This window comes from Pristiophorus japonicus, chromosome 22 (assembly GCF_044704955.1).
Source record: "Pristiophorus japonicus isolate sPriJap1 chromosome 22, sPriJap1.hap1, whole genome shotgun sequence".
Classification (NCBI taxonomy): Eukaryota; Metazoa; Chordata; class Chondrichthyes; family Pristiophoridae; genus Pristiophorus; species Pristiophorus japonicus.
In genome coordinates this window covers 24,360,236-24,383,091 of record NC_091998.1, presented here as the reverse complement: position 1 = coordinate 24,383,091, position 22,856 = coordinate 24,360,236, and the positions used below count along the sequence as shown (strand labels likewise).

The 22,856-nt window shown below is 45.4% G+C and overlaps 1 protein-coding gene across 1 annotated transcript in view; it reads right to left on the bottom strand.

Annotated features, from left to right (window-relative positions):
* LOC139234901 (anthrax toxin receptor 1-like) overlaps positions 1-22,856 on the bottom strand; it is a 124,879-nt gene that overhangs the window by 34,902 nt on the left and 67,121 nt on the right. The window contains exons 16-17 of the mRNA XM_070865762.1: positions 20,702-20,866; positions 17,872-17,952 (exon numbers count right to left, since the gene is read on the bottom strand). Of these exons, the coding sequence (XP_070721863.1) occupies positions 17,872-17,952; positions 20,702-20,866 (246 nt within the window). The remainder of the gene's footprint in view (positions 1-17,871; positions 17,953-20,701; positions 20,867-22,856) is intronic.

Here is a 22,856-nt window from a genome sequence, read left to right as displayed (position 1 = left end):
GGCCCGTCCTCCTCGTACATCAACCTGGCTGCAGGCTTCCTGCACATACGCGCCAAGTGACTGCTGACGTTGCAGTTTCTGCAGGTATATTGCTGATACCTGCAAGCTCTGGCTGGGTGTTTGCCTCCACACCTCCAGCATGAGCTAGAGGCCCCATTGTTGGAAATAAAAGGTCCATTATAAGTCGATCGTCCCTGACTGTCTCTGTAACTGTCCTTAAGCGTACCATTAACTGGTGTTGATGGCCCCATTACTGGCCGCATTTTCCATTGCGATGGCATGAATCGCCATTCAGCTAGCCATTGTCTCTGTTGAATTCCCCCTTTGGGTTCGACTACATGCTGGGGCATGTCCAATTGCCCTTGTCTGCCTAGAGAACTGTGTGCCGAGTTAACAATGTTGACTCCCTGGTCATTTACCGCATTTGAGCCAAGATTTTTGCCATAAATCATTCTGGTCTCTTCCTCCCCTGAGATAATTGTCTGGGCTATCAGAGCCGCCGCTTTCACGGTCAGGTCTTTGGTCTCAATCAGTTTCCTGAAAACCCCAGCGTGCCCGATGCCCTCAATAAAAAAGTCTTGCAGCATCTCCACTCTGCATGCATCTGGGAACTTACATAGGCTCGCCAGTCGCCGGAGATCTGCCACGAAGTCTGGAACGCTTTGCCCTTCTCGCCGCCGGTGTGTGTAAAACCGGTGTCTCGCCATGTGCATGAGGCTCGCCGGTTTAAGGTGTTCCCCGATCAACTTACTGAGCTCTTCGAATGTCTTGTCCGCCGGCTTCTCTGGTGCTAGAAGGTCTTTCATCAGGGAGTACGTTCTGGATCCACAAACCGTCAGGAGATGAGCCCTGCATTTGTCGGCCGAATCCTGTCCCAACCATTCCTCAGTGACAAAACTTTGCTGCAGTCTCTCAATAAAGTCGTCCCAATCATCACCAACACAGTACCTCTCTTCTGTGCTGCTAGTGGCCATGCTCGCATGGTTTAAATCCCAGTTTCTCGTCGCCAATGATATATCCTTACTATACAGTATAAATGCACACGAGGCCCATACTTAAGAGAAGGTCACTCTGTGACCAGTTACCTTTATTACCAAGGCCTCAAGTGCAGACGGTGGGTGGAGCTTCCCCTTTTATACCGGAAAGTCCAGGTTAGGAGTGTCTCTCACAAGTTCGCCCCTTGTGGTCAATGTTCTCAAGATGTACAACTTAGGTCAGCTTATACATGGGTTACAATGATAGTTGAATACATGACACTTGGAACAGAGGGTCGCTGCTTTGATGGGTCCTAGCTGGAGAAGAGCAATAAATCCTGCACAAGCTGAGCCCACACACTAGGGAGAGGGTAAGTACTGAAAATTACTCGTGGCCCTTCAAATCAACCTGCTGCCTGGCCTGCTACATGTGAGCTTACTCATGCCACTCATCCTGCCCCCTCCTCTGCTGCTAACCATTTGATTGTTCTGTTATATTTTGCAGAACCTGATGCCAATCCTGAAGATACAGAAGAAGATTCAGACACGGGCGAGCCAGACCAACTTTGTAGGAGGGAGGGGGTGGCCATGGAGAGGTATGAAGGGGAGAATCTTGAACTTGCGTTGCCAAGCACTTCCATGATTTCTGATTCGTCATTCCGTGGTTTGAGCGCGGCCCAGTCCCTGCATAGTGGTTTAGGGTCTGGTTCGACATTCTGTGGTTTCAACTCGTCCCAGTCTCTGCAAAGTGGTTTAAGGTTTGGTCCGACATTGGATGCTTTCGAAAGTGCAGAGGTTGCGGGTTCCAGTGCTGCTGGAATGCAGTATGTAACACCCAGGGGCCCACCATCCGAGGTTCTGGGTCCCACTCCTGCTGGAATGCAATCTGGAACACCCAGGGGCCCACCGTCCGAGGTTCTGGGTCCCACTCCTGCTGGAATATAGCATGGAACACCCAAGGACCCACTGTCCCAGCCTACGACTCCCAGTGCTGGTGGAATGCAGCCTGTAACACCCATGGCCACGCCTTCCCAACCTGCGCCTCACACTGGAGGGGTTCCGCTAGACAGACCCAGGGCGAGGCCAAGGAGAAATAGCATGAGCTGGAGGGTACAACAGATATGGCTCAGGTGATGGCATTGGGTATGGAGACCAATGAGCTTACCCGATCACTCGTGAACACCGTCAGTGGGGTGGGTGATGAGGTAATGACACTGACGGCAGAAATAGCAATAATGTCACAGGACATGAGGGAGGACATTTCAGAGGCAACAGGAACGATGGCACAGGCCATCAGGAAGGGAATTTCAGAGGCAGCGGGAACGACAGCACAGGCCATCAAGGAAGGAATGTCACAGGCAGCCGAAACCATGGCACAGGCCATCAGGGAGGTAGCTGCTGCAATAAGGGAACACAGCCAGGCCAATCCACTGCCACTTCCACGGCAATCCCCGCACTAGTCTCTGTAGAGACCCAAACTGTAACCCCCCCCCCGCCCCTCTAGCACCACCACCACCACCACCGATGAAGCAGTGCACATTCACTGAAATGTGGATCTGTGATGGGTGCAGCCTTTCTTTGCTACTGTTGTTTTTGTTGATGTTGTTGATTTTACTCTTGTAACTGTTTTCTAATGTAAATTGTTTTGTAAGTAATGTAACTTTGCAAGACTAAAGTGACCTTAAAGTTTTTAAGTGATCTTCCAGTGTAATTTTTTTCTAATGGAAATTGTTTTGTAAGTTTTGTAACTTTACAAGTTTATGTGATCTTAAAGATTTTTAGTGATCTTAAAGAGTCATATTAAAGTAGTTTGATAAAAAAATTAATTTTATTACACTAAAGTGTACATTCTAAAATTTTCAATAAAATATTTTTTACATTGAAACTGAATCATGTTCCATTAACACAACACACAGCCCAGCTCTTCTCACTCGCCAAAAAAGGTAAGAAACCCAAAGGTCTTTAGTTCTCTCCCCTCCCCCTTCAGTCATGTGACTTCTCTATCCCTCCTCATCAGCAACCCACCCCCACCTCAACAGATTTCAGAGTTCTGCATTCTCCCTCCCTCCCTCCTCTTCCCTCCCACAGTCTGCCACATTCTTTCTCACTCTCTACTCCCCCTCCCACAGCCTGGCGCGTTCTTTCTCACTCTCCACCCTCCCCCTCCCACAGCCTGCCGCGTTCTTTCTCACTCCCCATCCCCTCCCCCCTCACAGCCTGCCGCGTTTTCTCAGTTTCTCCCCCTCCCCCCACAGCCTGGCGCGTCCTTTCTCACTTCCCCCCACTCCCCCAACAGCCCGCCGCGTTTTCTCGGTTTCTCTCCCCCCCACAGCCTGCTGCGTTCTTTCTCATTCTTCCCCACCCCCTCTCTCATTTTCTCGGTTTCTCCCCCCGCCCCTCACAGCCTGCCGCGTTCTCCCGATTCTTGCCCTGGCCGAAGGGCTTGCTGGTGTCCCGCACCTTGCCCTAGCCGAACGGACTCCAGCACGGCCAGCCTTCAGTTTAAGGTAGGCTTTGATGCAGTACTTTAGTTTGTTACTTTAATTATTTACTTCACTTCTTTATTATTTATTGAATTGTTATTACTGCTTGTGCTTTCTTTGGTGCTTGGTGGTACTTGAAATGTTGTTTAGGTGCAGGGTTCCTTCTATTTTTTAATTTTTAATTTATTGATTGCTTATTACTTTGATCTTGGTGCTTTAGGTGCAGGGTTGCTTCTATTTTATTTGTTAATTAATTGCTTATTACTTTTTGTGCTTTGTTTGGTGCTTGGTGGTACTTGAAATGTAGTTACTTGCACTGATTCCTTAACTGTAAGTAAGGTCTTTCTGTGCAGTCAAAAGTGGACACATACGCTGCCCTAAGTTAGTTTAATACAACTTTTTTCTGGTCAAATTGGCATAAATGGTGTAAGTGGCTGGGAACGCCCCCCTTTTGCAAAAAAAAACTGACCTAACAAAAAACCTAACTAACTCACTTACACTGGCGCAAATTAAATGGCCATATTTGCAACTTTTAAGATACACCACAAAAATCAAGTTACACCAAAAAAAACGGTGCAACTCATGGGGAAATTTTGGCCCCAAGTTACTCCAAAAAAAACAGAGCAACTCCTGGCCAAAAGTGAACCCTCTGTATCCCGTTCACCTAAGAAAGAAAACCTGGCTTGCACATTTGTTTTATAGACGGCATTTTTTAAACATAGAAATACCATTATTATTGATATAAAACTAAACTAAGATATAATTTCGAATTTTCTGTGAATCAATAAATCTTGCATTTGGTGTGCAGTTCACCCTCAATCTCAGAACAACTTGCAATTATGTAATAGACAGTCCCAAGGCGCTTCACGAGCATAATCAGATGGCAATAGATGCCAAACAAAAGAACAGAACAGGTGACTAAAAGCTTGGTAAAAGAAGTAGGTTTTAAGGAGCATCTTAAAGGAGGAGAGCAAGGTAGAGAGATGGAGAGGTTTAGGGAGGGAATTCAAAAGGTTAAGGCCTAGACAGCTAAACATATGGCCGCCAATGGTGGGGCGAAGGAAGTGGGGATGCACAAGGGGCCAGATTTGGAGGATCGCAGAGTTCTTGGAGCATTGTTGGGCTGGAGATTACAGAGATAGGGAGGGGCAAGACCATGGTAGGATTTGAACATGAGGATGAAAATTTTAAAATTGAGTTGGTGGACAGCTCGATGGACCAGGTTACAATTGGCCCTATAGAATGCTCGACCTACAACATGGTTCATATTCAGCAAAATGTCAATGTCAAATTAATTTCACTGGAGAAAAGTGCTTTTTAAAATGTTCATCATTTTTGTATAAAGTTTAAAAAATATATTTTCTGTTGGTTTCTTGTGATTGCATTGCTACATGATTTAAATACCTGAAGTGCAACCAGATGCAAATTGGCTATTCTCATTTGTGGTTTACAAAAATTTAGATCCAAGTAAAATTCTGGTTCAAAGATAAAGGGGCGGGAATTGGCCCCCGGCCCATCCATGGGCGGTAACCTTCCGGGCCCGGGTCAGTTAACACCCGGGACGGCAGTCCCGCACCCGGCGTTCAATTGCCCTTTGCATCCCTCAAACGAGAAGGAGCACTGTCTCAGGCGCTCCACTTCATTGACGGGGTGCCCCCGAGGCGTCAGCGCCCCATAGAACAGGTCAGTGCTACGCGGCTGCTCGGCGTAGCGCTGAGGCGTCATAACGCCCCTCCCCTTCATTTAAAGGGACTCTGTTTGGCCCTTTGGTGACCACCACTGGGCCACCAGGGACAATCTCGAGAACGCAAAGAGAAGGCCCAGTTGAGACGGGGGCCACCATTGTCGGGCAGACGGAAAAGTCATCCGACAAACAAAATTGGACTGCATCAGCCTCGTGGCTCATGGGGCAATTTCCCCCACGGGGCGCAAAGGGGTTGGTGTGTATGGCGATGACATCATCGCCGGGTGTGCGCCGGCTCAGAGCGCAAATCGCAGGGGTGCGACGCAAAATCCAAATCGCCCCCAAAATCTCGGGCGCAATTTCGTCCCAGGCCCCACTGCCGCCCGCCTCTGGGCTAAAAGGCAATTGTGCCCCATTAGCGCCTACCGGCAGCACTAACAAAGGACGAGAAAGGGGCAATTTCAGGCCCAAAGTTCTCTGTATGTGCTTAATGGATGTAGGAAATCAGTACTGCAGCTTTAGTTCTATATCATGCCACCACCTTGCTCCCGAAGGATAACTACACATGTTGAAAGATAGTAAAAAGTCCGAACTGATTTATGCCCCCCTTCCCATACTTTTCCATTTGATTTTTATTCTGACCAGAATGCAAAGATTTTAGGAGGTAATTTGAAATGCAAATAATATTGCAATAATGGACTGGAAATAGCTTGTACTGACAGTAAAATGTTAACATTTTATTTGATTATGATTTTAACAAATACTTTTTTATTAAGCAGGTTATTTATTTGTGATCGACTAATGCACTATATATATAAATCATTGTGAAAAATTGATGGGAAAACAAGTTCCGTGGAATTACTAACTCCAAAGTAGCTCAAGGAGCTTTTTTAACATACAGAATTGACATAGCACAATCACTAAAGCTTCCTGGGTTAATAACTGTATCTCTGCTATTAAAATATGATTATTTTACAGTGATGGGGTTAGTAATTCTTTCAATCCAGTTTCCCTAATTATATCAAATAATAATCAGAAAAAATAGATTAATATAAATTAAAGTTAGTCAAAATTCCTTGTAGCTGTTTGAGTTTTAATAATACAATTGATCATAGAATGATAGAACCTTTACAGCACAGAAGGAGGCCATTCGGACTGTCACGTCTGCACTGACTCTTTGAAAGGGCAGTCGTGCTCAGTCCCACATCCCCGCTTTTTGTCCATAACCCTGGAAGTTCTTCATCCTCAAGTACCTGTCCAACTCCCTTTTAAGATGATTTATGGAATCAGCTTCCACCGCCTTTTCAGGTGGAGCGTTCCACATCCCGACAACTCTCCGAGTGAAAACATTTCTCCTCATCTCCCCTCCAGATCTTTTGCCAATGATTTAAAATCTATGACCTATAGTTATTGACCCACTCACCAGAGGAATTTCTTTCCCCCTATTAACTCTATCAAAACCTCTCATCATCTTCAAAACCTCTATAAGGTCACCTCTTCACCTTCCCTGTTCCAAGGAGAGCAGTCCTACCTTTTCCAACCTCTCCTCATAAATGTAATCCCTCATCACTGATAACATTCTGGTGAACCTCCTCTGTATCCTTTCTAAGGCTTTGACATCTTTCCTGAAGTGTGGTGCCCAGAATTGTTCACAATACTCCCCTTAATTCCCTGGGCTTTTTAATAAGTCTCCTGTGTGATACTTTATCAAATGCTTCTGAAAGTCCATATATACACTATCCATTGCATTACCTTGATCAACCTTCTCTGCTACCTCAAAGAATTTAATCAAGTTAGTCAAATGATTTGCCTTTAAGAAATCCACGCTGGCTCTCCTTGATTAACCTATGCCTTTTCAAATGAGTTGATTTTGTCCCTGATTGATGATGACCGTCCTTTGTTAACTAAATAACATAACTACATGAACAATAATCATACTATTTTTAAGATTTCTTGGAAAATGGAAATAATTACAGTGATGTTCAAGAAGTCTATTTGACAAAGGAAATGTTTAAGCTTTTTTATCCTTTCGTATTTTTTACTGGCAGAATTGGTGTAGTTAACTCAATTAGCTGTGTTTTTTTTAAAGCGGTCCAAATTACACAGAATAGGAAGGTTCTGCATGCCTATAAAAGCAACATTCTGGTTGTGAATGTAATCTAGAATAAATGTTCCTTTTTGTTTATTGAAGTATTATCAGCTTTTAATGTTTTTTAAAATTAGGCTGCATTTGATGCCATGTTCATTGACTAAATCCTGCTTAACATAGTCATAAAAATAATATGCTACCAAGTGCACTTTCCTAAATTCTGACAAATGGTTAAGAAAACAGAAAAATAAGCCTATGTTTACTTCAATATCTTCAGATTACCACAGGAAATGTAATAGTCTATTGGGACCACATGGTACCATCCGGCATGAAGACATTTTTATTTTTCTAGAGAAATCTGACAATAAATATATTTAAGTTATGAATGTGTAAGGATAAAAAGGTTTGGAGTACAACTTTTGCACAGTTCAGTTGAGCCAAGCTTTGGGATGCATTGGAATGTTTAATTTTGTTTTACCCAATCAGTAGCACGTTTACTGGAAAGCTCTCACAACTGGAATTAGATTGTAGCCAATGTAATTTTATATTTGAAATTTGCTTTTGTGGATGCAGCAATGCCGCAACAGGGAAGAGAAAGGGCAAGGTGCTTCTCCGAGTCAGCATTAGAGATCCTGGTGTACAGAAGAAAACAGGTCCTCTACCTGCAAGGTGGGGGGGGGGGGGGGGGTGCGCGGGTGGGGCACGAGGCCTTCCAGATGGAAAGTCAGAAGGCAGTGGGAGGAGATAGCCCAAGCCGTTAGTGCCACGAATGTTGCCCCCAGGATCTGGATTCAGTGCCGCAAGAAGTTTAATGACCTTACACGAGTGGTCAAGGTGAGTGAATGCATCTTCAAATGCCATATCCCACTAACTGCACCACTAACCTCACACACTGCTCAATGCACCACACCCCCAACACTCACCTACCAACAATCTCTAGCAATCACCACTCATACCTCACAATCATAGCTTCACTTCACCCTCGCAATTACCACTACTGCAAGTTTCATACTCACATCTTGCATACAAGTCAGCTATTCAACCATGACAGGCACATCACCCAAACACACTGCACTAAAACACTTCCCTTTCTGTTGCAGGTCAAGGTGGCTCACAACAGCCGTGAGCAGCAATCATTTATAAATTATGTTTGGAATGTTTGTTTTGTGGTGGCTCTCATTTCAGCTTTGTGACCAAGAGGATGCTGTGATTTTGCATGTCAATGAGGATGGTAAGATGGGCAAATGCTGAGCAACGGGTATCATTCATTGCAACTGGAGTCCGACGAGACGCTCACCGACAGCCCATCTGGAACGGGGGCCTGCTGCCTGCCTTCTCCCTTCTTCTTCCTCCTCCTGAGGTGATCACGGAATCGGTGGCCGCGCCCTCATGGTGGCCAAGTTGAGGAGGATGCAGCAGACCACCACGAAAAGGGACACCCGCTCCATTGTGTACTGAAGGGCTCCTCCCGAGCGATCAAGGCAGCGGAACCGTTGCTTTAGCATCCCGATGGTTTGCTCAATAAGGTTCCGCGTGGCAGCTTGGGGCTGTCATTATATGACTGCTGGCCATGAGTGGTGGGGTTGCGGAGTGAAGTATTCAGCCAGGTGTAAAGCGGATAACCCTTGTCACCAAGCAGCCGCCCTCTGATTCGACGTGGTGGCTAGAAGATTGCTGGCACAACGGATTGACGCAAGGTGAAGGCATCGTGACTGCTGCCAGGATAGTGGGCATTCACCATCATGATGTGCTGGTTGTAGTCGCATACCAACTCATCATCATCATAGGCAGTCTCTCGGAATCGAGGAAGACTTGCTTCCACTCCTGATGTGAGTTCTTTGGTGGCTGAACAGTCCAATACGAGAGCCACAGACTCTGTCATAGGTGGGACAGATAGTTGTTGAGGGAAGGGGTGGGTGGGACTGGTTTGTGCTTGATTTCTGCATGCTCTCGGTGTTGAGACTCAAGGTGCTCAGTGCCCTCTCGGATGTACTCCCTCCACTTACGGCGGTCTTGGGCCAGGGACTCCCAGGTGTCAGTGGGGATGTTGCACTTTATCGGGGAGGCTTTGAGGGCGTCCTTGTAGCGTTTCCGCTGCCCACCTTTGGCTCGTTTCCTGTGAAGGAGCTCCGAGTAGAGCACTTGCTTTGGGAGTCTCGTGTCTGGCATGCGGATTATGTGGCCTGCCCAGCAGAGCTGATCGAGTGTGGTCAGTGCTTCAATGCTGGGGATGTTAGCCTGAATGAGGACGCTGATGTTGGTGTGCCTGTCCTCCCAGAGGATTTGTAGGATCTTGCGGAGTCATCATTGGTGATATTTCTCCAGCAACTTGAGATGTCTACTGTACATTGTCCATGTCTCTGAGCCATACAGGAGGGCAAGTATTACTACAGCCCTGAAGACCATGAGCTTTTGAGGGCCTGGTCTTCAAACACTCTTTTCTTCAGTTGACTGACGGCTGCACTGGCGTACTGGAGGCAGTGTTGGATCTCGTTATCGATGCCTGCTCTTGTTGATAGGAGGCTCCCGAGATATGGGAAGTGGTCCACAGTGTCCAGGGCTGCACCATGGAACTTGATGACTGGGGGGCAGTGCTGTGCGGTGAGGACAGGCTGGTGGAGGACCTTTGTCTTATGGATGTTTAGCGTAAGGCCCCATGCTTTCGTACGCCTCAGTAAATACGTCGACTATGTCTTGTAGTGCAGCCTCTGTATGTGCACAGACACAGGCATCGTCTGCGTACTGTAGCTCGATGACAGAGATTGGGGTGATCTTGGATCTGGCCTGGAGATGGTGCAGGTTGAACAGGTTCCCACTAGTTCTGTAGTTTAGTTCCACTCCAGCAGGGAACTTGTTGACTGTGAGGTGGAGCATGGCGGCGAGAAAGATTGAGAAGAGGTTTGGGGCAATGACACAGCCCTGTTTGACCCCGGTCCGGATGTGGATTGGGTCTGTGATGGATCCGTTGGTAAGGATCACAGTCTGCATGTCATTGTGGAGCAGGCGGAGGATTGTGACGAACTTTTGGGGGCATCCGAAACGGAGGAGGACACGCCATAGACTCTCATGGTTGACAGTGTCAAAGGCCTTTATAAGGTCGAAGAAGTCTGTTCCCTGCGTTTTTCTGTAGCTGTCGCTCTGCAAAAATCATGTACATTGTGCCCTGTAGGGGACTAAATCCGCGCTGTGACTCCAGGAGGAGCTCCTCGGCCACGGGAAGAAGAAGGTTGAGGAGGACTCTAGTAGTGATGACTTTCCCAGTGGCTGATAGCAGGGAGATTCCTCTGTAGTTGCCGCAGTCAGACTTGTCCCCTTTTTTAAAGATGGTCACGATTACTGCATGCTCTCCTCCCTCCAATGAGGGAGATGAGGTCGTGTATTCGCACCAGCAGTGCTTCTCCGCCATACTTCAATGCCTCAGCAGGGATTCCATCTGCACCCATAGCCTTGTTGTTTTTGCACATTAAGTGAGTGGTAGCCTTTATGGTTGCGGAACATCTCAGATTTGATATGCGGCGCCAACAAAGCCACTTATGTGCAGTCGATGGCACCCTGCACCATGGGGAAGCCCAATATCCTGGCAAAGCCACATGCGTGCTCCTCCTTATCTCTGTTCAGAGAGAAAACAATGAAGTCCCTTCTCTTGGAGTACAGAGCCTTTGTGACCTCCCGGATGCAGCGATGGACAGCGAACTGGGAGATGTTAATTATGTCTCCTGTTCCAGACCGGAAGGATCCGGTGGCATTGACAGTGCCATCATCACTCTGCTCTGATGCTGTAGATCTGGTTGCAGAAGGTGGCAAAGATCTGTGACCATCTCCTTGTTGAAGCGGAGCCTCCGAATACACTGCTCCTGGCTTAAGTGCAGATAGGAGAAATGCTCTCAGAAGACCCTAGGTGGGTAAGCCCTCCTGCTGAGAGCCCTCCTGCCCCTCTTCCTCCTCCCTCTCCGAGCAGCTTTTGCTCTTCTTTGCTGCCTCTGCTCCATCTCCCGGTCATGCTGCAGCGTGAGGGGGACTGTGAATAGAGCTCCTATGACTGGAAGCAAGTGGTCCAAGCAGAACCCTTGAATTCAGAAGCAAAGCCTTCTCCACTGTTACCTCACCAACTTTAAATAACTGTCAAAAACTCTAAACAGTTGCACAAACTTACACCGAGCCAGTAGAAATCAAAAAGCAAGTAATTTGAAAGTTGTTGATGATCCCTTTAAATACCATTGGTGGGGGGGGGCCCTTATATCAGCTGTGCGTGCTTTGGAGAGGGCATGCAGTCGAGCGGCGACATTCAAAATAGCAGGTCGTGCGTCAAATTATTGGTGCACGCTGATTGACGTCATGATCCGCCCCTCTGGCAAACGCAGGCATCAGCTGTGCTATCGACCTAGGAATCGCAGGATAGCGCAGATGAATACATGGCTTGAGCAGTGGTGCAGCAGGGAGGGATTCAAATTCTTGGGGCATTGGAACCGGTTCTGGGGGAGGTGGGACCAGTACAAACCGGACGGTCTGCACCTGGGCAGGTCCGGAACCAATGTCCTAGGGGGAGTGTTTGCTAGTGCTGTTGGGGAGGAGTTAAACTAATATTGCAGGGGGATGGGAACCTATGCAGGGAGACAGAGGGAGACAAAAATGAGGCAAAAGCAAAAGACAGAAAGGAGATGAGGAAAAGTGGAGGGCAGAGAAACCCAAGGCAAAGAACAAAAAGGGCCACTGTACAGCAAAATTCTAGAAGGACAAAGGGTGTTAAAAAAGCAAGCCTGAAGGCTTTGTGTCTTAATGCAAGGAGTATCCGCAATAAGGTGGATGAATTAACTGTGCAAATAGATGTTAACAAATATGATGTGATTGGGATTACGGAGACGTGGCTCCAGGATGATCAGGGCTGGGAACTCAACATCCAGGGGTATTCAACATTCAGGAAGGATAGAATAAAAGGAAAAGGAGGTGGGGTAGCATTGCTGGTTAAAGAGGAGATTAATGCAATAGTTAGGAAAGACATTAGCTTGGATGATGTGGAATCTATATGGGTAGAGCTGCAGAACACTAAAGGGCAAAAATCGTTAGTGGGAGTTGTGTACAGACCTCCAAACAGTAGTAGTGATGTTGGGGAGGGCATCAAACAGGAAATTAGGAGTGCATGCAATAAAGGTGCAGCAGTTATAATGGGTGACTTTAATATGCACATAGATTGGGCTAGCCAAACTGGAAGCAATACGGTGGAGGAGGATTTCCTGGAATGCATAAGGGATGGTTTTCTAGACCAATATGTCGAGGAACCAACTAGGGGGGAGGCCATCTTAGACTGGGTGTTGTGTAATGAGAGAGGATTAATTAGCAATCTCATTGTGCGAGGCCCCTTGGGGAAGAGTGACCATAATATGGTGGAATTCTGCATTAGGATGGAGAATGAAACAGTTAATTCAGAGACCATGGTCCAGAACTTAAAGAAGGGTAACTTTGAAGGTATGAGGCATGAATTGGCTAAGATAGATTGGCTAATGATACTTAAGCGGTTGACTGTGGATGGGCAATGGCAGACATTTAGAGACCGCATGGATGAATTACAACAATTGTACATTCCTGTCTGGCGTAAAAATAAAAAAGGGAAGGTGGCTCAACCGTGGCTATCTAGGGAAATCAGGGATAGTATTAAAGCCAAGGAAATGGCATACAAATTGGCCAGAAATAGCAGCGAACCTGGGGACTGGGAGAAATTTAGAACTCAGCAGAGGAGGACAAAGGGTTTGATTAGGGCAGGGAAAATGGAGTACGAGAAGAAGCTTGCAGGGAACATTAAGGCGGATTGCAAAAGTTTCTATAGGTATGTAAAGAGAAAAAGGTTAGTAAAGACAAACGTAGGTCCCCTGCAGTCAGAATCAGGGGAAGTCATAACGGGGAACAAAGAAATGGCAGACCAATTGAACAAGTACTTTGGTTCAGTATTCACTAAGGAGGACACAAACAACCTTCCGGATATAAAAGTGGTCAGAGGGTCTATTAAGGAGGAGGAACTGAGGGAAATCTTTATTAGTCGGGAAATTGTGTTGGGGAAATTGATGGGATTGAAAGCCGATAAATCCCCAGGGCCTGATGGACTGCATCCCAGAGTACTTAAGGAGGTGGCCTTGGAAATAGCGGATGCATTGACAGTCATTTTCCAACATTCCATTGACTCTGGATCAGTTCCTATCGAGTGGAGGGTAGCCAATGTAACCCCACTTTTTAAAAAAGGAGGGAGAGAGAAAGCAGGGAATTATAGACCGGTCAGCCTGACCTCAGTGGTGGGTAAAATGATGGAATCAATTATTAAGGATGTCATAGCAGCGCATTTGGAAAATGGTGACATGATAGGTCCAAGTCAGCATGGATTTGTGAAAGGGAGATCATGCTTGACAAATCTTCTGGAATTTTTTGAGGATGTTTCCAATAAAGTGGACAAAGGAGTACCAGTTGATGTGGTATATTTGGACTTTCAGAAGGCTTTCGACAAGGTCCCACACAGGAGATTAATGTGCAAAGTTAAAGCACATGGGATTGGGGGTAGTGTGCTGACGTGGATTGAGAACTGGTTGTCAGACAGGAAGCAAAGAGTAGGAGTAAATGGGTACTTTTCGGAATGGCAGGCAGTGACTAGTGGGGTACCGCAGGGTTCTGTGCTGGGGCCCCAGCTGTTTACATTGTACATTAATGATTTAGACGAGGGGATTAAATGTAGTATCTCCAAATTTGCGGATGACACTAAGTTGAGTGGCAGTGTGAGCTGCGAGGAGGATGCTATGAGGCTACAGAGTGACTTGATTAGGTTAGGTGAGTGGGCAAATGCATGGCAGATGAAGTATAATGTGGATAAATGTGAGGTTATCCACTTTGGTGGTAAAAACAGAGAGACAGACTATTATCTGAATGGTGACAGATTAGGAAAAGGGAAGGTGCAACGAGACCTGGGTGTCATGGTACATCAGTCATTGAAGGTTGGCATGCAGGTACAGCAGGCGGTTAAGAAAGCAAATGGCATGTTGGCCTTCATAGCGAGGGGATTTGAGTACAGGGGCAGGGAGGTGTTGCTACAGTTGTACAGGGCCTTGGTGAGGCCACACCTGGAGTATTGTGTACAGTTTTGGTCTCCTAACTTGAGGAAGGACATTCTTGCTATTGAGGGAGTGCAGCGAAGATTCACCAGACTGATTCCCGGGATGGTGGGACTGACCTATCAAGAAAGACTGGATCAACTGGGCTTGTATTCACTGGAGTTCAGAAGAGTGAGACGTTTAAAATTCTGACGGGTTTGGACAGGTTGGATGCAGGAAGAATGTTCCCAATGTTGGGGAAGTCCAGAACCAGGGGTCACAGTCTAAGTATAAGGGGTAAGCCATTTAGGACCGAGATAAGGAGAAACTTCTTCACCCAGAGAGTGGTGAACCTGTGGAATTCTCTACCACAGGAAGTAGTTGAGGCCAATTCACTAAATATATTCAAAAGGGAGTTAGATGAAGTCCTTACTACTCGGGGGATCAAGGGGTATGGCGTGAAAGCAGGAAGTGGGTACTGAAGTTTCATGTTCAGCCATGAACTCATTGAATGGCGGTGCAGGCTAGAAGGGCTGAATGGTCTGCTCCTGCACCTATTTTCTATGTTTCTATGACCTGTTCAAAATGGCAACTGCCGCGGCCCACACCGGAAGTGGCTGGAAACGAGGTGGCTTCCATTTTTTTGTCAAAAGCGGCCTTAAATGTCAGTGCTAAGAGGGGGAATTTTGCGGCCGTCCGGGCGGAACTTTCGGCTATTGGTTTGCGCCAGCGCAAAAAGTTACCGCCCCACCCTCTGTTTTTAGCGTGATGATGTCATGCAACGCTGCGCTAGCGTCCCAGATGGACCATTCGGCCTTAACGCCTCATTTAATGCCTGCCCCAGGAAACGCCTGAAAAAAACCAGGTGGTCCCAGGGTGCAGCAGGCGGTATTGGCAGAATTTTTAAATGGAGAGATGAGGATCCTACATCGCAGGTCATATTGATTACAATGGTTGCACACATAATGCTGTGTGAAACTTCAACTTGCAAACTTCACTTTTATCTGCTATCACAGTGCCCTTACAACTTCAGTAAGAACATTTAATTGGGGCATTATTAGTTCACCAGCGTATCATGCTCCATGCTATTGCCAGGCGGTGTCAAGTTAGAGGAAGGACTCTTGGCCATGTCAGCCCACAGATGATGAGAGGCCGAAGATGTATGGGGAGAAGGACTTACCCTCCACGGGTTTACAGGCACCAACCCTCAGACCTCCAGCTCTCTGAGGAGCAGTGTGTGAGAAGGCTGCGCTTCTGAAAGGAAATGCTGACAGAGATATGCCATCTCCTACAGGCAGATCGATGCCTGCAGTGCTCTGGAAGCAGCCTTCAATATTCCCCTCAACAGGTATCCAAATTCATTGTGGTGTGCTGCATGTTGCTCGGCTTGGCCATCATGAGGGGCCAGGCATTGCCAGTGGGGATTACCTGCCCACCTCAGGAGGAGGAGGACGATGAAGAGGAGCCTGGCGAGGCCCCCATTGGATAGCCACCCTATCCATGGGGGAGGCAGCGTCACAAACTCATAATGGACTGGCTCTCCTAAATGGAGGAAACACGAGGATGGAGCTAATACTCGACACGTTCTGTGCCCCCATAAAGGCACATCTCCGGTGAATGTTGGATAATGCACAAGACACCAATGGCAAATGATGAGTCAATAAATTTTACTGCAACAAAGTCACAAAAACACCCCCCACCAAAATAAAACCATACAATATACAACGTTATTCTGCAGGGCACTAAACAACAATGAAACTTCTTTACCACCGCAAGTTTCGGCTCGGGCGCACAAAGTCCATTGTGTAACGCCTGACTTAACGCCAAAGCTCCTCCAACATGCATTTTCGACGAAACTTGCAGTCGGAGGTGCAAACTATTTTCAGGCGCTAACTTTAATGCACTGCCACAACACGAAATCCAAAAAGCCCAAAATCCAGCCCCTACTCTTTACAGAACATCACAAACAATTTTCAAAAATTGATCTAATCTACAATGTTGCAATTTATTGTCGCTGAATTTGTCCACATCTTTTCATTCTAGTGTGACAGGTTCTTTCAGTAAACAATATGAGGAATCTAAAGATGTAAACTCCTTTCCTTCTTCACAGAGAACCAGGACATGAAATAACTCAATCCCATATTCAACAGAAGAGTGACCCAAAATGACAAAACTATTTTTCAAATGAAAGCATTAATACAAAGATTAATGAAAGGTCAAGATTTTAAAAACAAAAGAAAATTATTAACTGTACCTCTTTTAATATGGAATCAATAATAATTAAGCTAAATTTTACACAATGTTACTTACATTGAAAGAAGAATTTGCCTTTGATAAATGTGATTAAAGTATAACGTCACCATTGCAGTAAGAGTCCAGATTGCATAGCAATACTCTTTTTTAAACAAACTGGGTGGAGTTGGATTATATTGAAACCGAGCCTGACTTGAATCTAATTGGTGTCTTGGCCTGAACACAGATACTGCACTGTTGGGATTTTGTGTATGTGCTTTGTCCACATCTACACTATACATGCTTACACTCTGTCTGCAGTCAGACGTTAAAAAAAATGTTAATTGCAAACTCCTTTTTTATGACTGAATACTTTGTCCAAGAGTCAGCTGCAGGGTAAAATTTAAAGCCATTCAAAGCTGCATTATACACCTTTGCCACACACTGTTAGTTTACTATTAAAAAATCCACCATCTAAAAAATATTTTTTTAATGGGATGAAGGAATGTAACCATTCTTAGGGGGCAAAATTGTCCCTTTTTATAGTTCCCTTTGCACCGACTGTTTTCAGGGGAGGGGTGTGCTACCGCCTTTCGGGAAATTGCTCAGGAGGTTGCGGAGGTGCTGGCATGGCAACGCACACCTGTGGTTAGCGCCCCGGGCTGCTGCGCAACTGGCGATGACATCATTGCCGTGTTCGGGTGCGCCTCATTGCCCCACGCTGATCCCATAATGCCCCGCAGGGGAAATTGCCACACAGGCCCCGAAGCTTGTGCGGGTGGATGTCAATGCCTGCTTCATGGGTCGCGAAGCTGGTGGATGCTCTTGGGGCGGTGATTAAAGGGGAGGGCGCCAGCGCATCGGGCCACTCTCTTTTTTTATCGGCCGACTCTCAGGTCGGCTCGACCATGGTGGCTGTAGCGTGTTCCGGGCTGCCATCATGCAGTCCGGCATTCCGTCTTGGGTACCAGGTTGCTGGCTCGGTTGCACAATGGTGGCCATCAGAGGCCATGCAGAGTGCTCAGCGGCCCTCCCCTTTAATCGAAGCGGTAAGAGCAATTCTGCGTCGGGGGTGGGAGTTCCGTGTCGGCGCTAAAAGTCCCAGCCCCAGAAGGTTACTGCCCACAATTGGGGCGTGGGGCACTTACGCCCCCTTCAGGTGTTAATTATTTAATCTGCATATATCTTCAGAAACTAAGACTTCAAAATTGGCAACACAGTACTTCTAATAATTTGATTGGGATGGACTGTACAAAGAGTCATACATACGGAAATCAGAAGGAAAACTAATGCCTCACTCTGTGCAGTAACGGTATTTAGATATGTTTACAACTGATCTTACCTTGTCACCAGGCTGTGGCCTCATCAGAGATACTTGATCATAGCCTCTGCGAAAAAGAGCCCACAGGGCATCCAATTTTCCCTAGATAAATTATCATAACAATATTAGGTGACAAAATTTACTATTCCTTACCAAAAGGTTATCCTATTGCACATTAGAAACGATAAACACTGGGAGTAATTTTCAACTTCAGCGAGGGCAGAAAACTGGCGGTAGCAAGTTGGCTATCCGTTATACACCCCACCCAATTTTCCTTTCCATTGACGTCAGGCAGAACTGAAGTCAGGAAAATTGGATGGCCTACATAGTGGGTGGCTGATCCGTAACTGCCAGCTTTCCGCCTGCACCCAAAGTGAAAATTATCCCCAACTCAAAAACCTAGTCCCCATTAATCTTATATGGTACCGATCATTGTTATATTTAGCACTGCACAGTTCTAGTAGTGGCTTGTGACTGGTGGTTCATGCATCTCACATACACTGCAGGAACCCAGTATCATTTTATGGGCCTGAAATTCCGGTCGGAGGCTTCCTTTGGACGAATGCCTCTGACCCGAGAATTTTTTAAGGAATTTACCTGGTGGTCCCGGAGGCGCCTGCAGTTCCGATGAAGAGGCCTTTGCTTTCTGTGCTTCAGAGCGTGCTTCCAGACTGCACAACCAATCAGGTAAAGTATTCTCATTAATAGCAATGAGAACTCCGTATCTATGAGTTCTTATTGCTTTTAATAAGGAAAAAAAAAACACACACACTAAACACAACATAAAAAATAAAAAACACATTTGGGAGCTGAGGGGGGATTGTGGGGGGGGTGAAAGCAAGTGAGAGAGAGATGGGGGCGGGGGGGAGAGAGAGAGTGAGTCGGGGGGAGAGAGAGAGAGAGAGAGAGAGAGAGAGAGAGACCGGGGGGGGGGGGCGGGTGGGGAGAGAGCGGGGGGTGGGGGGTGAGAGAGAGAGCACGGGGAGCGGGGGGGAGAGAGAGAGAGAGAGAGAGAGGCTGGGGGGGGGTGGGTGGGGAGAGAGCGGGGGGTGGCGGGTGAGAGAGAGAGCATGGGGGGCGGGGAGGGAGAGAGACACAGGTTGGGGGGATCAGAGAGGAGAGAGGGAACTCAAGGAAGACAGATCACTTTCTTCCAAACCCTGGTGTGTGCAAGCTCGGTCTGTGTGCTACAAGGGACATCGTTGGAGTGGATGAAATCCAGAAGTCACGACACTGTCATTATTCACTTCATACCCAATAAACCTGTTAACAATCTGCACATAATACCCCATGGTGGGGGAGGGGGGGAGGGGAGAGGGGCAGGAGTTGGGGGGGGGGGGAAGGGGGGCGTGTAAGGTCATGTACTTGCGCTGGGGCAAGGAACTTCGGCTGTGGGAGGCAGCACATGTGCTGTGGTAAGGGTCTTCAGCTGGCAGAGGCAGCACTTACGCTGGTGTAAGGGACTTCGACTGGAACTTGGTGGCTTTTGGGAAGATCTATTCTCTGTGGCTTCTGAAGTCAAAATGGATCGAATTGCAAATTGGAAAGTCAATCAGAACTTGGGATGGGCGATTCCAGTTACACATTCCAGAGGAACTTCAGGGTGTGGCTTATCCTCCAAGGGGATTAATTAGCAATAGATCATGTGATAATGGAGAGCCAATCAGAGAAACGGCTGCCTTTCAGTTAGTACAAATAAATGCATCCCCCAAAAAACGGGCGTAACTCTTCAAGTACGTCAAAAAACAGCTTTGGGGAAAATTGAGCCCAATAAATGTGTTAGAAAAAAAAAGTATTTTTAAAGTTTTGTAATTAGGGTTTAAAATAAACTTACCTTAGTGGGCAGGGTTTTTAACATGAAAATGTGTTTTTACATTTTATTTTTATATGTTTTTTATATGTTTTAAAACTCTTACGCTGGTAAAAGTAGGCTATGCGCCTGCTTTTACCAGGCGCAAGAGTTTTAAGGACATTTGCTGCGCAAGAGATGGGCAAACAGCGCAATTGCCCATGCGAATGTCCTTCTCCCCAAGATGCGTTGGATCTGTCAAGCCAGAACTTGACAGATCGGAAAAGCCATTTTTTGGCGCATGCGCCTTGCGCACTGAAAACTGGCTTTTGTGATGCCTCCCCGGGTCCGTACACACTCCGTATGGACCCAGGGAGGCCGGAATTTCAGGCCCTATATATTGTGATCAAACAAAATAAATGGAAACTGATATTACAAAAATTTAGTGATTATATTTTGAATGTTACTCAAATATATTTTATCAAATACATACATTTATCAGAGACGTTGTTTCATGTTACATGTAGGCTACTTTCAAAGTGCAACAGATCGGGGAGCACACTATAACTAGATTTTATGTCAGAAATACTGATTTAAAAAAAAATTCTGAATGAATTATTACTGAATTGTTGTATATCTGTGGGATCTAATGTGTCTCACCAGCTTTTTACACATGTTCAAGCTTCTTTGTGACACAACTAGTGACATCTGCTTTGGTCAATGGCCAGACACTAATTGACAGCTCGATGTTCTCAGTAGTCATGACCGCTTCCCACTCGATCATCAAAGAAGACCCATCTGCACCATTGCATCCTGTTATACCATTGCAAGTTCATTCAAAATTTGTTTATTTATTTTCTCATGTGCCAAATATTGACATGTACAGTATTATCATTTCTATATAGAATCCACAACAGTCTGTGATGTGGTCAGCATAATCCATGTGTCTGCACTATTTGGGTGATTATGTGGCACAATATTTCTTGATACTTCACTTTACTTTTTTCATAATCAGCCCCTATTGTAGTCCCTATACTATAACCAATAGGAGAAATAAATTACCTTAACTGGTGTATACCATTTTCTCTGGTCTGGTGGGGTTCTTCGAGGTCTGTAGGGCCTAGGGTCCAGTGGTTCAAACTCTTGATCTGGCATTTTGATGACTGCATTTTTGGGTTTTTCTAATTTTGCACCCTCTTCAGTTGAACCCTTGTCACCCCAGCGTACCTGACCAAAAATAAAGTCATTCAACACGTTGAAATACAGTAAGAAATTAATTAATAAATCTTGTAAAAGAGGCCAATATTCAGCAGCCACAATTTCTTTCAAAAAGATGAGCGAATTCCTGCTTTTCTCCATAGGTGTTAACGCGCTAATGAAATCACAGGAATAGGCAGCTTTGAAACACGAGTTCTGAGAATGCAATTTTGTTAAAGAGTCATCAATAAAAAAGAAACGCAACCATTCACTCATTTTTTTGTTTAAAAGGAAAAATTTCACCCACTTAGAACCTTCACTAAAAGCGAAGTTGCAGGCAAGTTTGAATTTTTATTAAGGTAGACGTTAAGTGCTGATGATGTCATATGTGTTCCAAAGGTTTCTTAGGAAATGTAGTGTATGTCTGAAAACTGTGAAAATGAATTTAGGAAATCCGAGTGTTTGTAGGAAATATCTGCAATTTAGAAATCAGATAAGACTAACCTTATAACTTGTTTTTTTCAAATGTTATTGTATGCAAATTACTGCATTCGAACAATATTACAACCGAATTACTGGAATAATTAAAAAATGTTAACAGCAGCTAACATAATTTTACAATATTTTGCTATACTCTGTTGTTAATTTGTAAAGCTAATGGCCCTGGTCTTGGGGTGGTAATGATGGCGAGACTGTCTGCGTTCGTCGTCATTACCCCTCTGAAACTGACCGTAACTTCAGGATTTAGTGCATGTGAAGCCTTTTTGGAATAGGTGGCACTGGGGTTTTATTGGCGTCTTGATTGCTGACAACCATTCTGGCCTTGAAAAATTAATTTTATATCTGATAAATGTCAAATTTCTCCATTAAGATAGAAAATTATTCGATATTTAAAATAATATATATTTTTTAAGTTTGTTTGTGATATTTCAGCTTTTACCTTAACCCCATGTGTAAGTCCCAATATTTATTTCACTCCCTGTAAAAAAAATTTTTAAGTGAATTGAATCAGTACTTTTTATTTCCTGGTTTTTTATCTGTGAGAATTCTTTAATGTGATTGGCTGCTTAGACAGCTTGATGACATCAGTGCTGCTCTCAGCTGGAGATCCTCTTTTGACAGCGCTACAATCAATTTCACCTCGAGAAAGCCACAGAGATTGCGAGATCTTTGTGGGCAACTTTCTTTGAAGTCAGTGACAATCGCTGTCGCTTCGTCGCTGACCACAAATTCCGGGCCAATGTTTTCAGTATCACCTCTACAATTATTAAATGTGCTTCAAATTTGTCAAACATGTTCAAATATCACTAAAAGCATCTGTGTAGTAGGTCAGAAGATTTGTTTCCAATTACTGAAGCAGAAAAAGAGAAGGCAAAATATGTGGACTAGTACTTAAAAAAGAATGCAAGATTTGTGACTTTTTGAAATACTTTTAAAAAGCTTAAACTTACTGCTATATTTTATGTACTGTGTAAGTAACAAGATGGAAATGTATTCAAATCATCTTTTAAAAGCAATATTTGCAGCCATTTTTATATCAGACCAGGAATGGACCTAAGTTAGATGCATTGGAGGAGCTTGATTTGGTCGACTTGACTCAGCACATCCAGTTGACGTCCTCCAATGCTGCATTGCCATTTGCATCAGACTCAGAATGGCAACGCAATAGGGAATTTAAAAGTTAAATGAGTAAATTAATTTTAGTCAGTTTTGGCTGTGTCCTGAAATACATAATTGGTTGATCTCAAAGTGATTGGAGGAGGGGAAGAGGGCAAAATCATAACCCCAACACACCATTATCCACCACTGCATCACACATATTGTTGTAGGCTCTGTGGAGTTGAGACAGCCAGATCACATGGAGTGGAGATAGACAATCGGGGGTGGGGGTCTGTGGAGGGACCGGCAGTAGGTGGGTGATTTTTGTGGGTCCTCCTAACCATTTTAAAAACTCACTTTTAATGTTTTCGGTGCAGCCTCCAGTGGTTCCTTTAAGAACTGCCATTTAGACACTGCCTAT